Below are 22,976 nucleotides of genomic sequence, written 5' to 3'. Positions count from 1 at the left end.
AATCATCTTAGGAAATATTTAAAATGAGAACAGTTCAGTAGCTTTGGTGCCTTCTCAAAAAAAAAAAATCAATTGAAAAGCCAGTTGCTATGCAACCCTCAAGTGTTGCCGGTGTTCTGCTCCCTGGCTGATGGCATATTGTATAAAATAAGATAATCTCTTTTCTTCTGCTGTGTTTTTTTTTTTTTTAAGAAATGGAGAAAAATGTTGTTTTAGGCAAAACTTGAGATAACTCAGAGGCTTCTCATAAGCTGGAAGACAAACAACATGTCACTTGCACAAGTGCTACTGATTTTATCCCCACTGGAGCCTTGGTGAGGCCTGGGGACAGGCACAGGGGGAGCGGAGGGTACGGAAGCTGCTCTATTTCCATCACAGCTTGGAATAAATAACAGCATCTGAATACCGGGCCACTTTCTGCCCCAAGCCTGGGTCTCGGCCTCACAGCCCCTAGAGCGCTTCCAGCCGGGCCTTGGGGGACACAGCTCAGGCCCCTCTCCTGGCAGGGCTCCTGGCTCCAGTCACCTCGGCCTTGCTATGCTTAAAGTCTTCCAGGGACAGGGCCTCACTCACTGACAGGAAATGCGTGGCTCCTTGAGGAGCAGCTCATCAGAACCCACCCTCTCCGTGAGCCAAACTGTACTCCCCAAGCCCATCTAGAAGCCCCTCCTGGCTTTTCCTTGAACAAGCAGAGCTCATTCCATTTACGTGAATCCCAGCCAGGCAGTCTCCTGCTGGGTCACCCCATCCAGGGCACCCCATGGTGCTCACCACTCTGAAAGAATCTTGTTTACTGGTGAGTTCATGGGGAGCTGGTGCTCCAGTCCTGGGAACGGGCAGCCAGGTCCCAGGATCCACCTGCTCAGGAGGCATGCTTCCCACTTCCCTGAGGTCCCTCAGACACCTAAAAACAGGGCCTCATCCCCAGCACTGTGCCAAGTGGAGTCTGTGACCAGTGGACACAAACTTATCGCCCACAACGAGATAGGCACAAGCACAGAAATGGGAAACTTTTATAGCAGTTTGATGGAGTGATTTTATGTCTGTGGAATTTAATAATAAAGAGTCGGGGCCGGTATTTTTATTTTTTTTTTTTGTGGTATGCAGGCCTCTCACTGTTGCGGCCTCTCCCGTTGCGGAGCACAGGCTCCGGACGCGCAGGCTCAGCGGCCATGGCTCACGGGCCTAGCCGCTCCGCGGCATGTGGGATCTTCCCGAACCGGGGCACGAACCCGTGTCCCCTGCATCGGCAGGCGGACTCTCAACCACTGCGCCACCAGGGAAGCCCAGGGGCCGGTATTTTTGTATAATCTTGGTTTTTGTCACATTTCCCTTTTCTAGAAAATTCCTTTTAGATGTACTTACAGAAATATTGGTCCGTGATGCGACCTTTGGCTCTGAGGCGTTCTGTGTGTCTGGCTTGGCACCCTTGGCCCTGACAGCTACTCTCCACGGACTGTCATGTTCAGACTTATGGTCTGATTGCTCCAGGTCAGTGGAACAACCCCTCCTTTCCCATGGGGGTTGCTCCTGAGCCCACAGCCAAACACGCCGCACTGTCCCTAGGCTCCTATGCTCTGTGCAAGGCACAGAATGCTCCGTTCCAGAGACGATGGGCCAGCAGGTGGGGCCACAGTCCCTCTGTGTCCGGATATCTGTCTAGTGCCAGCCCTCCTGGATGTGGTTGGCCAGCCATGTCCTCCCAACTCTACTCTCCCCCTACCTGTGCTTCTGCAGTGTGTCCTCCCCAGAGAAAGTGAGATTCACACCCTGGACTCCACTCCCCACTCACAATCCTGCCACTCGCTGGAGGAGGACCAAGTCTGGCCCTATAACTTTCTGGAATCCCCCAGGACACAGAGGCCCTGATGGGCGCCAGCCTCCCCCATGGCTTCCCGAGAAGAGGTGGGGAGGGGAGGTGGGAGAAGCTGGGCAGAGTGTGGGGTGGGCTTTGCTACAAGAGACTGGTCAGCCCCGCTGCCATCAGGGGCTGGGGGCCAGCAGAGGGGTGGCAGCATGTTGTCCTTCCCGGCCAGGCTTCAGGGGCTGGGGATGGATGTGGGGTTCTAACTCCACATCCTGGTACCTCTTTTATCTTGACACCTCTGAGGTCATCGGCGGAAGTCTAAGGCTGGTCGGCCGAGCCCTGCTGGAGTGCGGTGGGTGCAGCCTGGACTCGGTTCTGAAAGCACACATCCAGCTCCACATTCTCCCTTCCTGTCGCCTCACCATCATGGATTCCCAAACTCCTTCCCAGTGGGAAGTCATGGAGGCGAGGGAGGCGTTGGTCCCCCTGTGCCCTCTCACTTCTCACTGTATTGGTCGTGGTCTCATTGAAGCTGCTCCACTTGCCCAAGCGTGCTGTGGCCACCCGTCTTTTTGGCCATGGGCTCGAGGCAGCCCCATGGCCTGCCCTCCTCCCCATACTGTCCCCAGGAAGAGTAGGCCATAGCCTCACAATGGGGTCCATGCCCGCTTCCCTTACCCTCACTCTGCCTATGGGGGACTCGGAGGGTACCAACATGGCTCACGCAAAGCAGAACCCCTCCCTACGAGGTGGAACATAAAGGACCAGACTGGTCATGGCCATGAGGGAGGTGCCTGCAACACCTGGGTAATACAGCCTCACCTGTAGGTAAGGCCACGTACTTGTGGCAGCCTGCATCCTCCCTCTGGCCAAGATGGCTCGTCCAAAGTTTCCACAGACACTCAGGTGACAGAGTTCCCAGGCAGAAGGAACACAGATCCCTCTCCAAGTGCCTCCAAGCCACCACAGAGAAGAGGTGCCAAGCAAAAGCATGAAGTCCTTTCTACATGCTCCTTCAAATCAGAAATAAAATGTTGGACATGACAGAGCCCTGTGGCATGACACTGGAGACCCTTCCCCAGGTGCTAGCATTCAGTTAAACAGAATTACTTGGACTCTACCATTTTTAAATGATTTTTTAAAAATATAAACAAATTTTCCATAATTAAAAATGCACTATTTCAATTATAAAGGAAACATCCTTATCATGACAAATTAAGAAAATTCAGTAAAGTACAAAGAAGAAAATAAAAATCCATCACCTACTACCCAGAGATAAGTACTATTCACGTCTGATGTATTCCTTGAGTCCCTTCTGTGTATATATTTGCAAACAAAATTGAGATCCTACTACTGTAAGCTTATATCCTTTTTTCCAAAAAGCAAACAAACTTGACTTAATGCTGTAACCATTTCCCCAAGCCCTTAAACATGCTTTGAAAATGGGATTTATTGGCAGTCTAATAATCTACCACATAGACATATTGTAATTTATTTAACTAGACCCCTATTGGCAGACAATTTAGATTGCTTCCAGTTGTTTACACTTAGAAATAAGGCCATGGCTTTTGTCTTGTTCCTAAAACTTCATCCACAGCTCTGTTAACTGCTTTGGAATAGAATCATAGAGACGAATGACTGGGGGCAAACATGAAGAACATTTTTAAGGGAAATGACAAACTGTCACATTTCCTTCCAGAAATGTGTACACATTTATACTCATACCAGAGGAGTGTACTGCTACATTCGCCCAAGCCAGCAGTAAATTCCTCTTCTTCATCTTAACACAGCTGATGCTTTTAAAATGGTAAACTTATTTCTTTGATTAATAGTAAAGTTCAATGTTTTCTCTTTTTTTGCCATTTGTATTTTTTCTTCAGTTAATTGCTTATGTCCATTGCCAATTCTATTTTTCCTAGGGCTCTTCATATATTAGGATATCTTTTCCATATTGCAAATGCTTTTCCTGATTGTGGTTTGCCCTTTGTTTGTGTTTTTTGATGATTTTATATTTTAAGTATTCAAATACATCTATCTTCCTCTTTATAATCCCTTCTACTGTATTTATGCTTAGGAAGTCCTTGACAATGAATATTTTCTTCTTGATTTGTGTGGTTTAACTAGTTGAATTTTATTGGCCTATGTTTATCATCTGATGTATTTAATTTGCTATATATGAAATTTATATTTATCATAGATTTATTTATAACACTTTATAACCATTCCATTTATATTTATCGCATGTTATTTATATGAGAGGTATTTTCAGAGCTATATATTTTATTCAGTTGATCTGTTAATGCTTATGCAAATATAGTATATTTTAATTATTTTTGCTTTACAAGGTGTTTGAAGTAAATCCTTTTTATTTGCTTGGCTTTCAAGGTTTCCCCAGCCATTCTCGACTGTTTATGCTTCTAGATGAATCTTAGAATCATTTCATCAAGTTTCCAATTATTAATCTGGGAAAAGTCAACATCACTACTATACCCAGTGTTCCCGTAAGGAATAGCATATGTCTCTTCATTTATTTTTATTTTTTTCCTATCATTAACAATGTGCAATTTTCTTCCTATACGTAGGTCTTATAGCTGTCTTGTTAGGACTATTCCAGTTATTTTATGGTTTTGGTTACTATCGTTAAGGGAACTTTTCTTTCCCTATTATCTTTACTACCAGGGCATTGTGGGTTCACACAGAAATTATTGGGTTTTGTGTAATTATCTTATATTTGGCCATGTCACTAAACTCCTTGGTTTTCTGATGGATTCTTTTAGGTTTTCCGGGCACATAATTATTAGCAAACAATTATAATTTTATCTGTTCTCCTCTGATACTGGTTTCATGTCATACGACATTGTCCAGAATTCCAAAACCTCAGTAACAAAGTTATGCGTCTCTTTCTTGTTGCCAATTTTACTGTAACTGTTTCATAAGAGCAGCATGTCCCAAAGCAAATTCTGTAGAATGTTGATTCCACGAGGAAAAGGGTTCTGTTGAGAAATAGTTTGGAGAAACCATGCATACTGATCCATCTCCTAGAGATTCACCCTGCACATTTTCATAGTAAAGTCTCTGAGAAATTTTGCTGTCAGGAATACCTGTTTTACTTTGTTTTATAAGCATTTCCCAGACTCATTTGACCATGGAACCCCTCTATTCTCCTATGAAAACATCTATGAACATCCTGAGAATTAGCTATGCAGAACACTTTTAGGGACAATGTGCTTCTTTTTCTACCTTTAAATAAAATTTGGGTTGTCATGTTACCATCTGTTACTAGTTTCACAGATCTTTTAAAAACCATGAGATACCCTCTCAGTTCCTATGGAGCTGATCACACTCCTTGCCCTGCTGGTGCCTTCAGCAGAGCCCCCTGGGGCTCTTTCTCAGGTGCCCCCGACTCGGTGTGCTTCTCTGTGCACCCCCATCCATGCCTTTGCAAAACACGCTCATCTCTTCTCTCCAGGCTCCAGTTCCCCATGACAGCATCTCCCTGGCTATCTCCACTGGGATGGCACAAAGCACCTCAAACTCAGCACGTCTCCCCTGAGCTCACTGCCTTTCTTCCCCACATGCCACTTCCCCCCGGCTCCGTGCTCTCCATCTCAGGGGTCGGCATTATCATCTACCAGGTTGCCCAAGGCACGGACTCCGCGTCCCTCCACATTCACCCGCGTAGCACCCATCCGCTCCTGGTTTGGCCTCCTAAAGTTCTCTTTCATCTTCTCTCCTTTCTTCACCCTGTGGCCACGGTCCCAGGACAGCTCACTAAGGTCACTAAGGTCACTAAGCTCACTAAGGTCACTAAAGGGAGCTCACTAAGCTCCCTTTGATGCCTCCCACCCTCTCCTAAGCCACCGCTCCCTGTGCTGGTTCTTCCCCCTTTCACTCCCTCCCCATGGCTGAAAAGTCACTGCCTCCAGTCGCTTGCCCTAACCTCTAAATAAGATTGCCTGCCGCCCTTGCCCTGACCAAGTCCCTGAGCCCTCAGTTGTAACTGTTTCCTCATCTGCACCTCTGCTCTAGAGCAGCCCCTGAGGTCAGGGACCACGTCAGTGACACGGCACAGTGCTTGGCACAAAAAACCCTCAAAAAGTATTTGTTAGGGACTTCCCTAATGGTCCAGTGGCTAAGACTCTGTGTTTCCAATGCAGAAGGCCTGGGTTTGATCCCTGGTTGGGGAACAAGATCCCATGTGCCTCAACTAAAGATCCCGCATGCCATAACTGAAGATCCCGCATGCCCAACTAAAGATCCCGCGTGCCCAACTAAAGATCCCACATGCCGTGCATGACCCTGCGCTAAGACCCAGCACAACCAAATAAATATTTTTTTAAAAAAGTATTTGTTAGATGACGAGCTTTGTCATTAGGCAAATGGATGTGATGAATTATATGAACAGACTTTCTAATATTAAACAATCATCACATTCCTAGAATAAACCCTATTTTATCATGGTGAGAGTTTCTCTTTATGCATTATTGAATTAAATGCTTAAAGCCTCAGGAATTCTTACATCTATTTTTAGAAGTGAAACAGGTCTGTACTTTGTCTTAGATATGCTACCTTTGGCAGCTTTGTGTGTAGGAATCATGTTGGCTATAAAGATAAATTGGGTGGATTTCAGAACATATATATATATATTTATATATATTCTGAAACAGTTTATGTGGTATTGTGTTATCTTTGCTTAATAATTCCTTGCAAATGAATAAGAATAGACTGGCAAAAATATATTATCTGACTCTCTATTTAGAGGTAATTTTAAGATAACTTTGAAAACAGAGAAGAATTTGAGTTCCCACCGTGGTTATGAGGCTTATTGTGGTATTTTCTACATTTTTTGGAGTCAGCTTTGAAATATTCCCATTTCCCCAGGAAACCCTTGTTTCCCAGGATTTCCAGGTCCCTGACGGAGGTTCTCAAAATCTCACCTTCAGGTTTTCTACCTGGTTTCTACCAGGTTTCTACCTGCCTGTGACACTTAAGGAAAGAAGAACAAGAAGAAACAGCTTTGGGTGGGGGCAATTTAGCACAGAGCCTGCCAGGAAGTAGTTAAAATAAACAAGGCCTTGTTGCATTGAGTAATCAACACTGGGAGAAGGAACCAGACAGTTTTTAGGTGAAATAAGAGCCAAAGCTTTGCCAGTGCTGGTAAGCAATTAACCATGCACAATTCTCCAATTTTTCTTTTTAGGGCTCAGACCACTTGGTGGCTCTCCTCCCCTTCCTACCCCACAACGTGAAGCTTCCCATGTCCCCTCTCCAGAGGTAGAAAGTGGGGAGGGAGGTTGGATATAATCATGCCCATCCCTCACACTACACACCTAAAAATTCCTCAGACCCTGGAGGATGCTAAGGGGGTCTCAGGCCAGGAAAGGAGGGACTGGTAGGACCCAGCCTGAGGAGGGGAAGGGATGGCGAACATGTTGATGGCTGCTCCAGTGGGGATGGGCAAAGTCCCATGGGACGTTCCAAGGATGGAGGCTGGAACTGTATCACCGGGCCTGGGCCACCCCAGCCTCCCCTGGCTGTGTGCTGTGTCTGCATGCCCAGAGTGCACTGCCATGCCACAAACCTGCCCGCTTACATGCAGAAGAAGGTGTGCACACCCCTCCTCCGTTGACCACCACTGGGTGTCAGAGGCGACGGATGGGAGAAGGCCCAGGTGGAGATCTCCCAGCAGCTGCCTAGGGCAGCAACCTCCTCCAAAGCTTGCTCTTCAGCCGGGATAAGCATCCCGCTGTGGGTTGCATTATACGCACCCTTTCTTTTAGTTTATGCTCCCTCTCTTTTCTTCTAGACTGAATATGCCAGAGGTTTGCTTTTTCCAAGGCTCTCCTCTTGATTGATCCTATTGTTTCTTTCTATTTTCTAATGTATTGATTTCTGCTTTTTTCTGAACTATTTCCTTATTTTGACTTTCTTTAGGTTTTTGGTTTTGGGTGGTTGTTAACATCTGTTCTAACTTACCGAGCTGAATACAGGGTTAACTTGTTTTCATTCTCTCTGTGTGATCTTGGAAAGCACCTGCCTATGAATACAGCCTTGGCCACACCCCACAGGTTTTGATCTGTAGTACTCCTGTTTTCATTAGTTTTCCCAATAGTCTGCAACTGAGGGTCTAATATTATTCTTCCTAGGAGATTTTTTTTTTTTCAAAGAGACTGGATTTATTCTTTCTATATATCCCTTCCCTCCACCTAGTTTTAGAGCACCGAGTCAGAGAATAGCCCAAACTATTTTTGCTGTATAAAATTCACTAAGGGCTTCCCTGGTGGCACAGTGGTTGAGAGTCCGCCTGCTGATGCAGGGGACACGGGTTCATGCCCCGGTCCAGGAAGATCCCACATGCCACGGAGCGGCTAGGCCTGTGAGCCATGGCCGCTGAGCCTGTGCGTCCAGAGCCTGTGCTCCGCAACGGGAGAGGCCACAACAGTGAGAGGCCCGTGTACCGCAAAAAAAAAAATTAATTAATTAAAAAATAAAATAAATAAATAAAACTCACTAAAATTTTCTTTATGACTTAAAGTACTTCTGTAATTTTTAAGTGTTCTATGATTCCTCAAAAAGAAGGCACATTTTTCCATAGGGCAAGGGGAAAAAATGATATAACTACTAATTTAACTTTATCCACTATATTACTTGAAACTCCTATGCCTTTTTTTTAACTTAATAAAATATTTTATTTACTCCAATATATCCAAAACATTATTTCATTAATATCAAATTATTAAGAAAGTATCTTACATCTTCCCTTTTTTTTTTTTTTTTTTGTACTAAGTCTTTGAAACCAGGCATATGTTTTATACTTACAGAACATCTCAGTTTGGACTAAGTACATTTCAAGTGCTCAGTAGCCACATGTGTCTAGTGCCTGCTGGACTGGACAGTGCAGCTCTAGACAGAAGATATCAATGCAGGGATACTGTCTCTTAAAAATCATGAAAATTTGTTATTGGCTATAAATGACTGAATAACTTATTAAAGAAGGCTTGAACTGAGAAGGCTTTTTTTTTTTTTTTTTAAGCAACAAGGATACTGGAGGTAGGGGAAACTCCTATACCTTTTAAAATGTGATCTGTTAAAGGTCTTGAAAAGGGTATGAAAGACTCCTGCAGTAAGGTTTTTGCAAATTTCTCCCTTGATCTGACAGTCCACTTTGGTATACTTTATGTTCTCCATGGGGCATGAAGGACCATGACTGCTATCCTCACTGTGGTCGCTTCCATCACTTTAGAGTGACACACTTCCCAGGGTAGGAAGAGTGGGCTCAAGGTCCACTGTTCCTGGAATTTGACCAGCCATAAAGTCCTTCATTGTCATTTCTGTACTGCAGGCCTTGTACATTGTGTGCAGTTCGATTTTATTTTGTGAGACTGAGATTCTCTCTCTTTGAGTAGAGGAGTTGACCCTTTGTATAATTCACAACTTTCTTTTTTTTTTTTTTGCAGTACGCGGGCCTCTCACTGTTGTGGCCTCTCCCGTTGCAGAGCACAGGCTCCGGATGCGCAGGCTCAGCGGCCATGGCTCACGGGCCCAGCCGCTCCGCGGCATGTGGGATCTTCCCGGACCGGGGCACAAACCCGTGTCCCCTGCATCGGCAGGCAGGACCCTTCGCATAATTTACTATGCCTTATGTGCCTCATCTTATTATGACTTGACTTTCTTCATACTGCGTGAGGTCAGACCACGGACTCCAGAATTTGGCTGCCAGGGTGAGAAGCTGGACTCCTAAGGAGCCAAATACCACTGGCTACTCATGCCACTGAACTGCCTTAAACCTCAGTGTCCTTATCTGTGAAGTGAGATCCTCATAGCTCCACTTCCCCATCTGTCCTTGGACGAAGTGAGATAACTTCGTGTAAAGTGTTCCCGAGCTGCCTGGCATAGGCACTTGCTCAGAACACACTGGCCAGCACCATGGGGCTCCTTCCTTCCTCACCAGTTCTCCTTTTAGGCACCCCATTATTTTTCCATCTCAGGTCTTTGTGCCTGGGGGCTTTCTAATCCTGGTGCATAGACCCGTGCATGCTGCTAGGAAAGACGGTTCCAAGTTTCACAACAAAGGGAAGTAAGAAGGGCAAGACTGCTCAGTTAGAACAGCAGCTACGTGGCATGAGAAGAGGAGGACTCAGGTTATTTCTGATGCTTTGACATCCAGGGCCTTGCTGACCTGGGAGGACCTGCTCCTCCCAGGGTCAGCCAATTCCTAGAGACAGTAAACTACTCATTCTGGATCATATGCTCTTCAAATGCAAACCAACCAATTCAGAGTCCACACCCCCAGCCACCTCCTTCATTGGGCTCTCACACTCCAGCCCACTATCCCCTGTGCAAATCAATAGGGCCAGGTACCAAACAACTAGGGGCAGCCCCAATGCTCCTGAGCCTGCTGAAAATTATTCACACTGGCCAATCCTAAGCCTGCTTACCCCGCCTTACCTTGTCCTTCCTGAGGAAACCACAATAAAGGTGCTTGCCCACAGTTTCCTTCTCCATCCTTAGGCCTCCTGACCAACCATGGTGTTTCCGGTGCGGCCCTGCATGGCCAGAAACTGTGGGTAAAAAAACCATGGCAGGCGGGCTTCCCTGGTGGCGCAGTGGTTGAGAGTCCGCCTGCCGATGCAGGGGACACGGGTTCGTGCCCCAGTCCGGGAAGATCCCACGTGCCGCGGAGCGGCTGGGCCCGTGAGCCATGCCCTCTGAGCCTGCGCGTCCGGAGCCTGTGCTCCGCAACCGGAGAGGCCACAACAGTGAGAGGCCCGCGTACCGCAAAAAAACAAACAAACAAAAAAAACCATGGCAGTCACCTCCTGATCTGTTGGTCTCACCAAACTTGAATAATAACAAAACCTAAATTTTAGCCTCCAGGCAAGATAGCAGGGCGGGGTGGGGGGTGGGGGGCTTGAGGCTGGTGTGACTTTAGGGCAGCTGCACCTTTTTCAGCAAGATCTCAACACTTTGGATGTTACCAAGTTGACGCCACTTTCACATGAAGTTATCAGCAGACAGTGTACAGTTAATATAGGTACAATTGGTCATGTAGCTCATGGGAAATCTGGGGTTGTAAGAGCTATTTCTGGAGTTCACATTGTCAGGTTCAATGATGAACTAGAGAGAAATATTACAGTCAAACTTGGCTACGCTAATGCTAAGATATATAAACTTGACGACCCAAGTTGTCCTTGGCCAGAATGTTATAGATCCTGTGGAAGTAGTACACCTAATGAGTTTCCTACAGACATTCCAGGGACCAAAGGGAACTTTCCTTTGTTGACTGTCCTGGCCACGATATTTTGATGGCTACTAGGGTGAACGGTGCCGCAGTGATGGATGCAGCTCTTCTGTTGATAGCTGGTAACGAGTCTTGTCCTCAGCCTCAGACTGCTGAACACCTGGCTGCTACTGGAATCATGACACTGAAGCATATTTTGATTCTACAGAATAAAATTGATTCGGTAAAAGAAAGCCAGGCTAAAGAACAGTATGAACAGATCCTTGCATTTGTACAAGGTACAGTAGCAGAAGGAGCTCCTATTATTCCAATTTCTACTCAGCTAAAATACAATATTGAAGTTGTCTGCGAGTACCTAGTAAAGAAAATTCCAGTACCCCCAAGAGACTTTACTTCAGAACCCCGACTTATTGTTGTTAGATCCTTTGATGTCAACAATCCTGGCTGTGAGGTTGATGACCTTAAGGGGGGTGTAGCTGGTGGTAGTATTCTAAAAGGAGTATTAAAGCTGGGCCAGGAGATAGAAGTCAGACCTGGTATTGTTTCCAAAGATAGTGAAGGAAAACTCATGTGTAAACCCATCTTTTCCAAAATTGTATCGCTTTTTGCAAAGCATAATGATCTTCAGTATGCTGCTCCAGGAGGTCTTACTGGAGTTGGAAGAAAAATTGACCCCACTTTGTGCCGGGCTGACAGAATGGCGCAGTTGGAGCTTTACCTGAAATCCTCACAGAATTGGAAATTTCCTATTTCCTGCTTAGACGGCTTCTAGGTGTACGCACTGAAGGAGAGCAGAAAGGAGCAAAAGTGCAAAAGCTGTCTAAGAATGAAGTGTTTATGGTGAACATAGGATCCCTGCCGACAGGAGGAAGAGTTAGTGCAGTCAAGGCTGATTTGGACAAAATCGTTTTGACTAACCCTGTGTGCACAGAAGTAGGAGAAAAAATTGCCCTTAGCCAAAGAGTTGAGAAACACTGGCGTTCAATTGGTTGGAGTCAAATAAGAAGAGGAGTGACAATCAAGCCAACAGTAGGCGATGACTGAAAAATTAAAAAATAGATTTGGATGGAGCTGGAATTTCTCTTAACAACCTAGGGGTATATTTTCAAAGCAATAGTGAGGAATTAACTGCACAGCTCATTACCTTAGGAGTAGCTGTAAGGTTATTCTCATTTTTTGGTGATGAAAATTTAACCTCTAGTACTAACATAGGGTCTACAATAAGTGTAAAAATTGGCATAATGTTGGATTGAATCTACATTTTACCAGAAATTAATCATTCCCAAATAACATCTAATTTATACATCAGCGCAGGTTTGAAAGGAAACTGCCACAACCAGCCTTTGCTGTAGCGCACATACCACTGAACCTGTTTGAAATAAAATTTTTCTTCTTAAAATAAAAAAAACCTAAATTTTGAAAGGAGTGAGGCTGAAAGCAGAGCAGCCGTGGCTCACAAGCTCCTTGTTTCTCGTAGGAACCACAGGGCAGCCAGGGAAAGGTAGGGTGGTTTTGGCCTGCACCTCACTGGAGGGCCCCGTTCATCCCACAGAGGCGGGGGCTCTGGCGTGTCTGGAAGGCACCAGCCTGCAGCGCCCACTCACCTTCCCGTAGCTCAGAAGGATTATCCGCACCAGGACGACATTGATGTGGGCCCCCAAGGACTCATCGTGATAAATTTCATTGACCTGAAAGACAATCAGGGACGTGTCAGCAGAAACCACAGGCCCAAGGACGAGCTCTGGCTTTGCAAATGGCATCACCACCCAGCTAGGCCCCAGGCCAGAACCCTGGGACCCAGCCCCACTCCTTCCTCTTTGCCACACTTTATACCCGGGCATCACCACCAACTCTGAATCCATCCCTTCCTTTCCCTCTAACCCCTGCCAGGATATTGCCACTCCCTCCTCAGCAGCCCCTCCCACCAACTCAGGGATTCTCCACCTGGAGCCTATACTGGGATGGGGACACTGACCACTGTAAATGCAACATGGCCTTTCCTTCAGGGAGAACGCAGGCCACAAACCCCAGTGGCAGGGGCAATGCCGGGACTGTCACTGGCAGAAATCACTCCTCAGTTGCTGCTGGTGGTTGTGAAATGTCGTCTACACTCATCACAACTTGGAAAGGGGGGTCATTCTAGACACACCAACAGACCTAATTTTTAATGTCTTAATTAAGAACAGATATTGCTATATCACAAAATTGTGTTCTGTTTTGATAACTGCGACTCATACTACTGGCTTCATTTGTATTTCTTCACTCTTTTATTATCATGTATTTAATATTTTACATTTACAAACGTTATTGGTGCAGGTGCCCAGGGGCCTCACCAGATGTCAAAGCGGTCCACTGCACAAGAAAGGTGAGGAACCCTTCCTTCCCCACAGCACAGCCAGCACGAATTTCTGGAAACACTAGTCAGGTTAACCCTGGGCTCAGGGCCGACAAAGCCTTCCTTCCCACCCTCACGCGCTCTCGGGATCTTACCTGAAACGGCCGCCTCATTGCCACCCACTTCATTCGTTCGCTTCCTGACAAAACCCTACTCTTCTGGAGGCCCAGCCTCGTGGCTGCTTCCTCCTGGAAGGGCCCCCAGGTCTGATCTGCTTCCCAGCCAGCACCAGGGTCCATTGCTTCCTGAGCTCTCTGTGTCCCCAAAGGGACTGTGAGTTGCATGGCCACCTGTATTTTCCCTGCATGTCTCCAGCACCCAGGACGCAGCAGCATACAGCAGATACTCAGGACACACTCGTCAAAAGAACAGATCCACTCATACCATCACTCAGTGGAGAGGCACGAACTGGCCATGCAACCCCTCCCTGTATGCAGACCGAGCCCAGAGGCTGCTGACCTACCCTTTGTGAGGGCAGACCCCACCAAGTGTGCCTCCCAGAGCCCACTCTGTCATCTCAGGCCAGTGCCATACTCCCCCTGAATCCCAGCTTTTAGAATCTCTATCTGAGCAATGGTAATTGCTACCTTATAAACAGCAGGAAAACCCTATGGGAAATCTGAGCGTTAGCAAGGAAAATCAATTCGTGATGGATGGGACAAGCAGGCACATGGGGCATGCTAGACAAGGAGCCTGGTGGCTCCTGTCACCGTTGCTGTGTGTTGAGACGGCACCAATGGGAAGGCAGAGCTAATGTGCACGGTGGGGTCCAGGGAGGCCACCAGCCAGCCCTAAGTGCGGTCCCTGCCGGAAGCCTCCTGCCCACAAATCTACCTTCCAATTATAATTTGTTTCTCTGCCCTGACCTGGCTTTCCTGCAGGGAAGGGACGACTGATAGCCCTACGGGATGGTCACTGTGACTGGGTGCATGAGTCTAGAGAGGGTGGACGCTGGCACTGAGAGCCACCTACCAGGCAAGGTGACACCTGCAGCTGACAAGGTGGAGCCCTGGGAGGCTCTGCTAACTCACCCCTGCCGGACCTTCCCTTCTGTACAAGAATGACAGTCTCCATGTCACAAAGCTTTGTGAGGACTAGACTTCCGCACATGCATGATGGAATGATGTTGGTGAAAACAGGAAAACTGTATTAGTCACTGCTGCTAAGTCATATCGCCCCACAGCCTCCCACGAGGTCACGGTAACCGGGTGTACACCCCCTAAACACGGAGGTCCTTGCCCACTTTTGAGGGTCAAACTAGACTTTTTGGTCCACAGTGAAACAACAGCCCTAAAAACTACTTTTTCTTAAGAGAGAGGATTTTTTTGTCTCCACGGTATTGCTTTATCTTTCACAAGCAGAGCCTCGCCAGTTTGGCTCATGGAGTTTGACTGATAGTCGTGGTGTAGAAAGGAAGAAGGCAGTGACACAGGGAGGTCCTGCTGCATCTGGGGTTGAGTTGGGGGACGGCGGGCAGGAGAGGAGAGAGGGGAGAGAGACAGGAGTGAATGGCCAGCTTCACTTTACTCCCTTCAACTCTGACTCCCAGGTCATGCTTCGAGTGGGGGGCCGGGGCGGGGCAGAGAGGGTAAAAACAGCCCCGATGTTTGGGAAGAAGATGAAAACAGAGAGCTTGAACCTGCTCTCTGGGACCTGGGAGGGGACAGGTTCTTGTCAAGGAGGGGTGGCTTCAGAGAGCTGAAATGGAGTCTGGCTCCCAGCTATGCCTAGGGCATCCAGGGACAGTGGCAGGATAGATTGTTATTTGGAAGGAATTCAGGGCTGAGTTCAAAGAATTACCTCATTTTATGCTCCCAACAGCCCTTTGAGGCCAGAAGGAGGGGTGTCAGCCCCTCCTGAGAGATGAGGAAGCTGAGGCTGGTCCCCAAGGGAGGAAGGAGACGCAGGGCTTCTTCTCAGTTCCTGGCCCAGACCCTGCCCATCGGGGCCCAGGATCCTCCTGTTCTCCTGGTCCCACCACTGGGGCCGATGGCAGCCACTCTCATCTCGGGTAAGGGGTTTTGTGTCCTTCTTGGATGCTGGACAGGTCTGACCCTGACTCCTGATTCGAGAGACAGGAGGGCGCCAGAACCCTAGGATCCCCACCACCAGGCGCTGGACTCTGCGAGGCAGAGGCCCACCTCCTGCTGGGGGTGAGGGCCAGGCAGTCAGAGCCAGGGGGTGTCAGGCTGCTGAGCGAGGGCCCAGCTGGGGAAGCATTGTCTTCTGAGCTGCCCATCAGCCACCAGCTCCTGTCAATTGAGCTGGGCACCCTGACTCTGCCCTCAGAGACCAACTGGGCCTCCGGGACTACTGAGGAGCTAGAAAAGGCACGTCTGGAGCACACCCAGCAGATAGCCAGCAAGGAGGCCAGGCCTGCTCTCAAGATGCCCCAGCCCTGCCCTCCCTGGTAGCCTTCCACTGTGGTGCACCTTTCACTGTTTTCTCCTAGGAAGCCTCTGCCCTTCCACACAGGGACACAGCTGCACACAGTTTGCTCCTCTTAGGGAGGAAGGGCTTCCAGCTGGGTGTGCCCCAGCCTCGCCCTACACACAGGCACCTCTTGGCAACTGCTGGACCTTCTGGGTGGTTCCCAACCTGGATTCCCACTCACAAGCCCTCCCGGTGGCCTCACCTGAGGCCCGGCCCCCTGCAGCCCCCTCCCAAGCAGGTGGGACCCCCACAGTGACCAGGTGGCCTGGGACGTCTTCTTGCTCATTACGGTGGTGTGGCAGAATCCCCCCACCTGCAAACGGGTTCCCCTCCGGTGTCTGGCTCCCAATCCCCACGTTGCCACTCATCAGGAACAGAAAGGGCAGAATGCAGGGCTTGTGGGCCGTGGAGGAGGCTGGCTCTGCTGAGGAGTGGGCCCTGCCCTGCCCCGCCAGGGCCACGCCAACTTTTCAGGGGGCTGTGAAATTGCCATAGCCCCCTGAGGCCAGCTGCATCCCACTCTCCACAGAATGCTGCCGGTGAGGCCAGAAGCCAGCAGGGCCCGCTGTGGTGTAGAGACCCCCGGGAATAAGATGCCCAGGAAAACACTTGCCTCCATAATAGGGACACAGCTACAACATTTCCGCCAAGCAGAGAGCTAACAGACATAGCACAAAGAGCCACAAAGACAGAAGGCAGCTTCCAAACATCTCCCTCCCAACTCCCCCCACGCCCGTCCCTTGACTCCCATTCCATCTCCTCCACAGGTAGACAAGGAAGCAGCACCTTCCCACCTCGTGTCTCCCCCACGGTCATTCTTCACGATGGTCACCACTCAGAAAAGGTCTGACCTCCTGCTTCCTCTGCCTGAAACCCTCAATGGCTCCCCGGTGCCTTCAGGAACAGGCCTCAGCCCTCACCCTGGCACTTGGGGCCCTCTCTAAGCTGGCCTGGCTGGCTTCTCTGAGCTCCACTTCAGCTACTTTCCTCCAGGAACCCTCACTCCTGACAGCTCTGCCTTCTCGGAAGCCAGCTGCCCTCTCCTGCTTCTTGTGCTATGGTTCATACCTGGAGTTCCCTCTCCAGTCTCTGAATTCTTTTTTTTTTTTTTTTTTTTGTGGCGCACGGGCTTAGTTGCTTCGTGGCACATGGAATCTTTCTGGACCAGTGATCGAACCCGTGCCCTCCGCATTGGCAGGGATTCTTTTTTTTTACATCTTTATTGGAGTATAATTGCTTTACAATGGTGTGTTAGTTTCTGCTTTATAACAAAGTGAATCAGTTATACATATACATATATTCCCACATCTCTTCCCTCTTGCATCTCTCTCCCTCCCACCCTCCCTATCCCACCCCTCCAGGCTGTCACAAAGCACCAAGAGCTGATCTCCCTGTGCTATGCGGCTGCTTCCCATACAAGAGCATTTGAAAAAACAAAGAGCAATCGATGTATTTCAAAGGAGGAGGGCAGTTACCCTCCCCCTACCGCCACCACAGGGCCTTCCCACTGCAACTGGGATAAAATTAAAGCCCTGCTCCCTCTTCTCAGGTTGCCCTCACCTTGCTCACCATGGTCCAGTCACTGACCTGTGAGCTCCTTACGCAGGGAGCCCATCCCTACCTCAGGGCCTTTGCACTTGCAGTGCCCTCTGGTTTCTCATCCTCCTCCCCCAGCACGACTGTCCCCTTCAGAGTGAGCCCTTAAAGTAGTTGCTCCCAGACTGGACTATGCACTTGATGTGGAGGCACCCCTCCTCCTCAGTCACTGCTGTGTCCCTAGCAGTGTCAAGCACACAGTAGGTGCTCAGTAAAGAGTTCTGAATGGGTGAATGAGTGAATAACGTTGGTAAACATGAAACAAGAGGAAATGGGCAAAATGTGTGACAGCAGCAGGGTGCATGATGCCCTGTAATGATCAAAGACCCAGCTAAGTGCTCAAGTGCCTCCCCACCCCCACCTGCCCTCCCGAGGCCTGTGTGCTCACCTCTGCTGAGACCGCAGGAGGAGGGGAAGCAGGGACAACGTCCTTGAGCCCTGTCTGAGAAATTGATCCTGGAATCTTTAAACCTTGGGGAAAAGGTTCAAAGCCGCAGCCCTTCTCTGTGCAGAGAGGCCAAGAGCTCTCTTGTTTGGGGAAATACATCGTAATGCGCCTTTTGCTTATGCAAAGATGCAGCCAAGTTTCTGTTCTGGAATAGACAATAAGGAAGGACACAAGCTCTGCATGATAATGTAAAAGTTTGCTTTCTTTGTGGCAGAGTTCTGCCCTGGGCAACCACTGAGCCCTGGCAGGTGCCCTGAGGCTGCTGGGCAGAGGTGACTTTCTCCCCTACCAGGGTGGAGGGACAGAGGGGCTGGTCCAGGTCATGGGGCTCCTACTGAGGCAGGCAGGGGCAGAGAGGCTGTCTGGGCTCCCAACCCCTACGTCCAACTTTCAGGAAAGTTACCACCTCTTCCCTTGAGCCAAGCTTTGGCAACTAAGAAGGAGCCCGAGTACCCTGCGGGGGAGAAGCCAGGTCTGGAGGAGTCTGTTGTGGGGCCTCAGGAGGTAGGCACATAGCCCGTTTTTCTTTGTGGCTTCTCCAGGAACCCTTGACATAACTGGGAAGAAGGCTGGTCTCTCTGAGCCCTCCAGGAGAAGGCTTGGACCGCCACGGTGGAGGTGGAGGTGAAGAAAGTGCTGTAGAACCTGGGGCAGAAAGTCTGCGGGCTTCCAGTGAGTATTTTCATTCGTGTGCATCTCATGACACATAAACGGGACTGCAAAAGCCCAGTCTCATTGTGAGAATAAACATTCCCTTTGCAGATCTTCTTTACCACTCGTTTCTCAGCAAATGCTTCATAGGCAAAGCAAGAACAAACACGACTCTGGCCTCTGCTCAAAATATCAAACTGTCATGAAATGCAAATGGGGCAGGACAGGAATTACTAAGGTCGTACGTACTGCGCACAAAAATGGGAGGCAGGTGGAGCCCCTTCTTCAGCCCCCAGGACCCCCACTGTGACTCCTCTCACGAAGGTGAAACCGTTCAGTCCCCAGTCCTGCATGAGGCCACACTCTCCTGGGCCTGGGGACATCTCTGCAGGTCCCCAGGGTGGGGATGGGCTCCTCCACCCCCAGGCAAGTAGGTGCCTTGAATCTAGGTGGAGGCTCAACAAATGTTTACTGTGCAAATGAAGGAACAAAGATGCCTTAAACAGCTGCCCATGTTGGCGCTGATTACTTCCAAGAAGCTGCCCATACCTCATCACTTCATCAGGTTGCGTGGGTTCCAGGGTGGGCTCGGCCACCATCTTACCCTGTGACTTGGGCTTGGTACTTTGCCTGTTTGAGCCACAGCTTCCTTATCTGTGAAATGGAGGCAATACTAGTTCTAGCCCCTCAGGCTGTAGGGAGGACTGACCTCAACACTATATTTAAAGCATCCAGCAAAATCCCAGGCACACAGCACAGACTCAGTAGAGCTGTCATCAAATGACAGAAGGTCAAATACCCTGAGTCCTTTCTCTGGGCCCACCCTGGGCTCTCCTCAGGGCCACCGGGAAAGGCCTGCCTGGATTGCAGTGCACAGCCAGGCTGTTTTCCAGAGCCCATGCTGGGACTCACCAGGTATCCGTGTGTGACCCAGACCTGGGGTTCTCCCTGCCAGCTCCACCACAGGGTAACCAACAGCCACACCACCACTTGGGGCCCAACCTTCCCACTCATCACCCGAGAACTCATCAGAAAGGGATAATGCCGCAGAACAGGGAAGGACGGACCCTGCTGAGGCCGCAGGACACAGAATAACTCATCTGAGGCCAAAGGCTAGAGCCCACCGTCCCCCCAAGGCCAGTTTGGAGGGCACAGACAGGAAGGAGAAGAGAGAAGGCAGGGATCTTGATTCTTGTTGGCAGCGGGCCTGGCCCTGGAGAGCACTGGGATGTCACCCACGAGCTCCTCAGCCCTCCCTGACCAGAGCCCTGAGGGCCTGGCTTGGAGTCTCCTCCAGAGGAAGCACTTCAGGGAGGCCCCTGGTGGCGACACCTCATGGCATCCTCCCCGACCCCCCACCCCATCCCTGTCTCAGAGCCTGTGAGCACGACCCCACCCCTGTGATGTGAGCAACTGGGCACCAGCATGTCATTAGAAAAAACAATGATTTTTCGTCCCTCCTATAATTCATATTCTTCTGCTTCCCTATCACCATGTGACCCAAGGAAAGAAAGAGGGAAAATGCCACCATGGGGAGGGGGGCCATGGCACCTGGGAGGTCCCTGGGGAGGGGAACAGGGGAGAAGCAACTGCCCTGGTTTATGTAGGTTAGGGGAGGAGGCTGAGGAGAGGCAGGAAGTCAGACCCAGGGTTATGGCCCCCCACCCCTGCTGCTGCCCCTCACACACCTTTAGGGTCAAACACAGATCCTGAGAGCTACGGCTCCTGCTCCCCACTTGGACCCTAAGATGATACCACATTGCAAGAGCAGAGTCCCCTCCCAAGGTGGCTTTAGCAGGAGGTGAGAAACGGGAGGGGTTCCTGGGAGTAAACTGGCCTGGAACACCCCCAGCCTCAGCCCCTGAGAGGTGTGTGTGGGCTCCAGAAGCTCCTGCATACGCTGGTCGGGGTGGGAGAGGCTTCAGACTGGATGGGTCATCACGGCACCAGACCTGGACCAGGTGGGGCTCAGCATACCGGAGCAGTCCAGGTAAAGAGTCTGGGGCCAGACCTGACAGCAAAAATGGCGAGGACTCAGGCCAGTCTCTCCCCACTGCCACTAGGGCCCCAGGGTCCCCCACGTGATGAGAAAGAAGGGAGGGATCCTGCCTACCAGGCACTGACACAGAAGAGACTAAGGAAACCCTGACCGTTCACACTGTCACCTGTGCCTTTGGCAAAGGCAAGGGGCTCACCAGGAAAGATGAGCCTCCCAGAAAACTTCACAAGCTTCAGAGCAACCCTCCTTGCAGCATCACAGCTCACTGCCAGAGTTGTCTGCTGCGAATATATCCCTCCTCCAGAGTGAAATCCCTCGGTACTCACTATTCCTAACACCCAGAATGTAAGGAGTCACCTCGGAACACAGTGGGAAACACTCCTGTCCTGCGTGCAGCACATGGCCCCTCGCACCACGAGATTCTGTTTGAGTAGCTGCACTGTCTTTGCCAGCCTCTGTCCTCGGGCAGGGCAGTGTGTTAACCACCTGGGCCCAGGCTGGGAACGGGCGCCCGGAAACGTGGAAGAAGAGAACAAATAGGCAGCTGAGAAGATGGATGAACATACCCTGCTACACAGGGAGCCCAGAACCAAAGGCAGAGGGGCTGAGTTCTCGGACACGCAAGTACCTGCCCCAGGTCACTTCAGGGTCGGAAGGGCCACGGGAGCCCACAAGGCCCGTCTCATTGCTAGGCTCAGGTGGCGAGGGGCATGAGGACTGCCCCACCCCCGCAGCTGGCTGCCTCCCACTCACTCTGCGTGTACAGTGGACGTCCCCCCAGAGCTTGCTGGGCTCACCTGGATGCAGCTCGAGGATCCTCCAGGCCGTTCCCTCTGCTGCACCATCACGGCCTCATATCCCTTCATTTGTTTGTTAGTCTGCTAATTGCCACCTCCCTCCACTGGACCTGTCTGTGCCCACTGAGAGCTGGGGGCTCTTCTGCATCCTTAGCTGTTGCATCCTCAATGCCTAGAACCCAGCTGGCTCCCAAAGCTTCAGGATCAATCCAAGCTCCCCCGTTCTGGCCAGCTCTACCCTCCGAGGCCTCCCTGCCCTGCACCCCCATGTCTGTCCCACTCCAGGCCTCCCATTCCCGGGACACGCTGAAGGTCTACACAGAATTGCACCCTCCCCACCTTGTCCACTTCGGAAGTGCCAACTTGTGGTCAATCAGCTCAAGGCTCACCTCGGCTCTGACCTCCCCAGCCAGGCCCTTGTCCTTCTGGCTGTGCTAAGGCAAGCCAGTGTGTCCCCAAGAGAGCCAAGCTTCTCGAGGACAAGAGCTGGGCTGGTTTGGCAGATGTCGTGGATGAAGGAACAACGGCTGCACCTCGTTGGTCAGCTCTGACCTTCCCAGACCTGTGCCAGGTGCCTCCTCACAGCACTACCTTTCACCTCCTGCACCCTGCAAGTGAGCATTACTACCCCTGTTTACCTACTGGGGAACAGAGGCTCAGAGAAACTGGGAGAGTCACCCATGTGAGCATACGTGGGAACCAGGGCAAAGGGCTCTGGGGAGCAATTTGGCAAATCTGCTGAAATTAAAACTGTACATTCCTATGACCTGGTGATTCAAACTTCCAGCATCTATGGTGGAGACAAACAGCCTTGAGCATCAAGGAAGAAGGGACAAGAACACTTATGCTACTGGTACTTCTTTTCCACGGACAGATAAAGCCTATTTTTTAAAAAAATATTTATTTATTTATTATTTTGGCTGCACTGGGTCTGAGTTGCAGCATGCGGGATCTTTTAGTTGCAGCATGTGGGCTCTTAGTTGTAGCATGCACGTGGGATCTAGTTCCCTGACCGGGGACTGAACCCGGGCCCCCTGCATTGGGAGCACGGAGCCTTACACACTGGACCACCAGGGAAGTCCCAGATAGAGCCTATTTTTTATGGGAGTCGGTGGGACCACAGTCACTCTATGAGAATTCATTTACTCATTGATTTGTTTATTCACAAGACATTTCCTCAACACCTACTCTGTGCCTGGCTCGTCGCCAGGTGCTGAACATGCAGAGCCAGGTAAGTAGACCCTCTGAATCTGACATTAAATTTCTGGCATCTTTGTGTGAACCCCTAACCCCCCTGAGACATGCCAACAAAGGGCCCCCTGGGCAGTGGAGGAGAACTCAAGGGTCACTCAGCTACAACTCCTGCAGCACAGGGGGCAGCCAAGGAGGAACCTGGATGGGAGGGACAGCCAGATGGGAAGTGGTGCTCTCTGCTCTTCTGGCTCGGCTGTCACCTTGCTGGAGCTTGCGGGAGACAAGCTCTGCAGCTGCCCAGAGCTGTCACCAAGGAGTGACACTACCCAGCCCTCCTCGTTCGGAGGGGACTCTCACTCCTGCTTTGAAAACTGCCAGCTCCCCAGGGAGGCCAAGGACAGGCTGCTCTGAGGCT

General features: G+C 50.0%; 1 protein-coding gene and 1 pseudogene across 1 annotated transcript in view; one reads left to right on the top strand and one right to left on the bottom strand.

Moving 5' to 3' along the window:
* The window catches only part of ADAMTS2 (ADAM metallopeptidase with thrombospondin type 1 motif 2), a 238,445-nt gene that overhangs the window by 59,165 nt on the left and 156,304 nt on the right, over positions 1 to 22,976 (bottom strand). Inside the window, exon 6 of the mRNA XM_024765086.1 lies at positions 12,653 to 12,736. Within this exon, the coding sequence (XP_024620854.1) occupies positions 12,653 to 12,736 (84 nt within the window). The remainder of the gene's footprint in view (positions 1 to 12,652; positions 12,737 to 22,976) is intronic.
* LOC112412960 (eukaryotic translation initiation factor 2 subunit 3 pseudogene) lies at positions 10,334 to 12,092 on the top strand (annotated as a pseudogene).

This window comes from Neophocaena asiaeorientalis, unplaced genomic scaffold (genome assembly GCF_003031525.2).
Source record: "Neophocaena asiaeorientalis asiaeorientalis breed wild unplaced genomic scaffold, Neophocaena_asiaeorientalis_V1.1 scaffold241, whole genome shotgun sequence".
NCBI lineage: Eukaryota > Metazoa > Chordata > Mammalia > Artiodactyla > Phocoenidae > Neophocaena > Neophocaena asiaeorientalis.
This window is presented reverse-complemented; position numbering and strand designations above follow the sequence as displayed.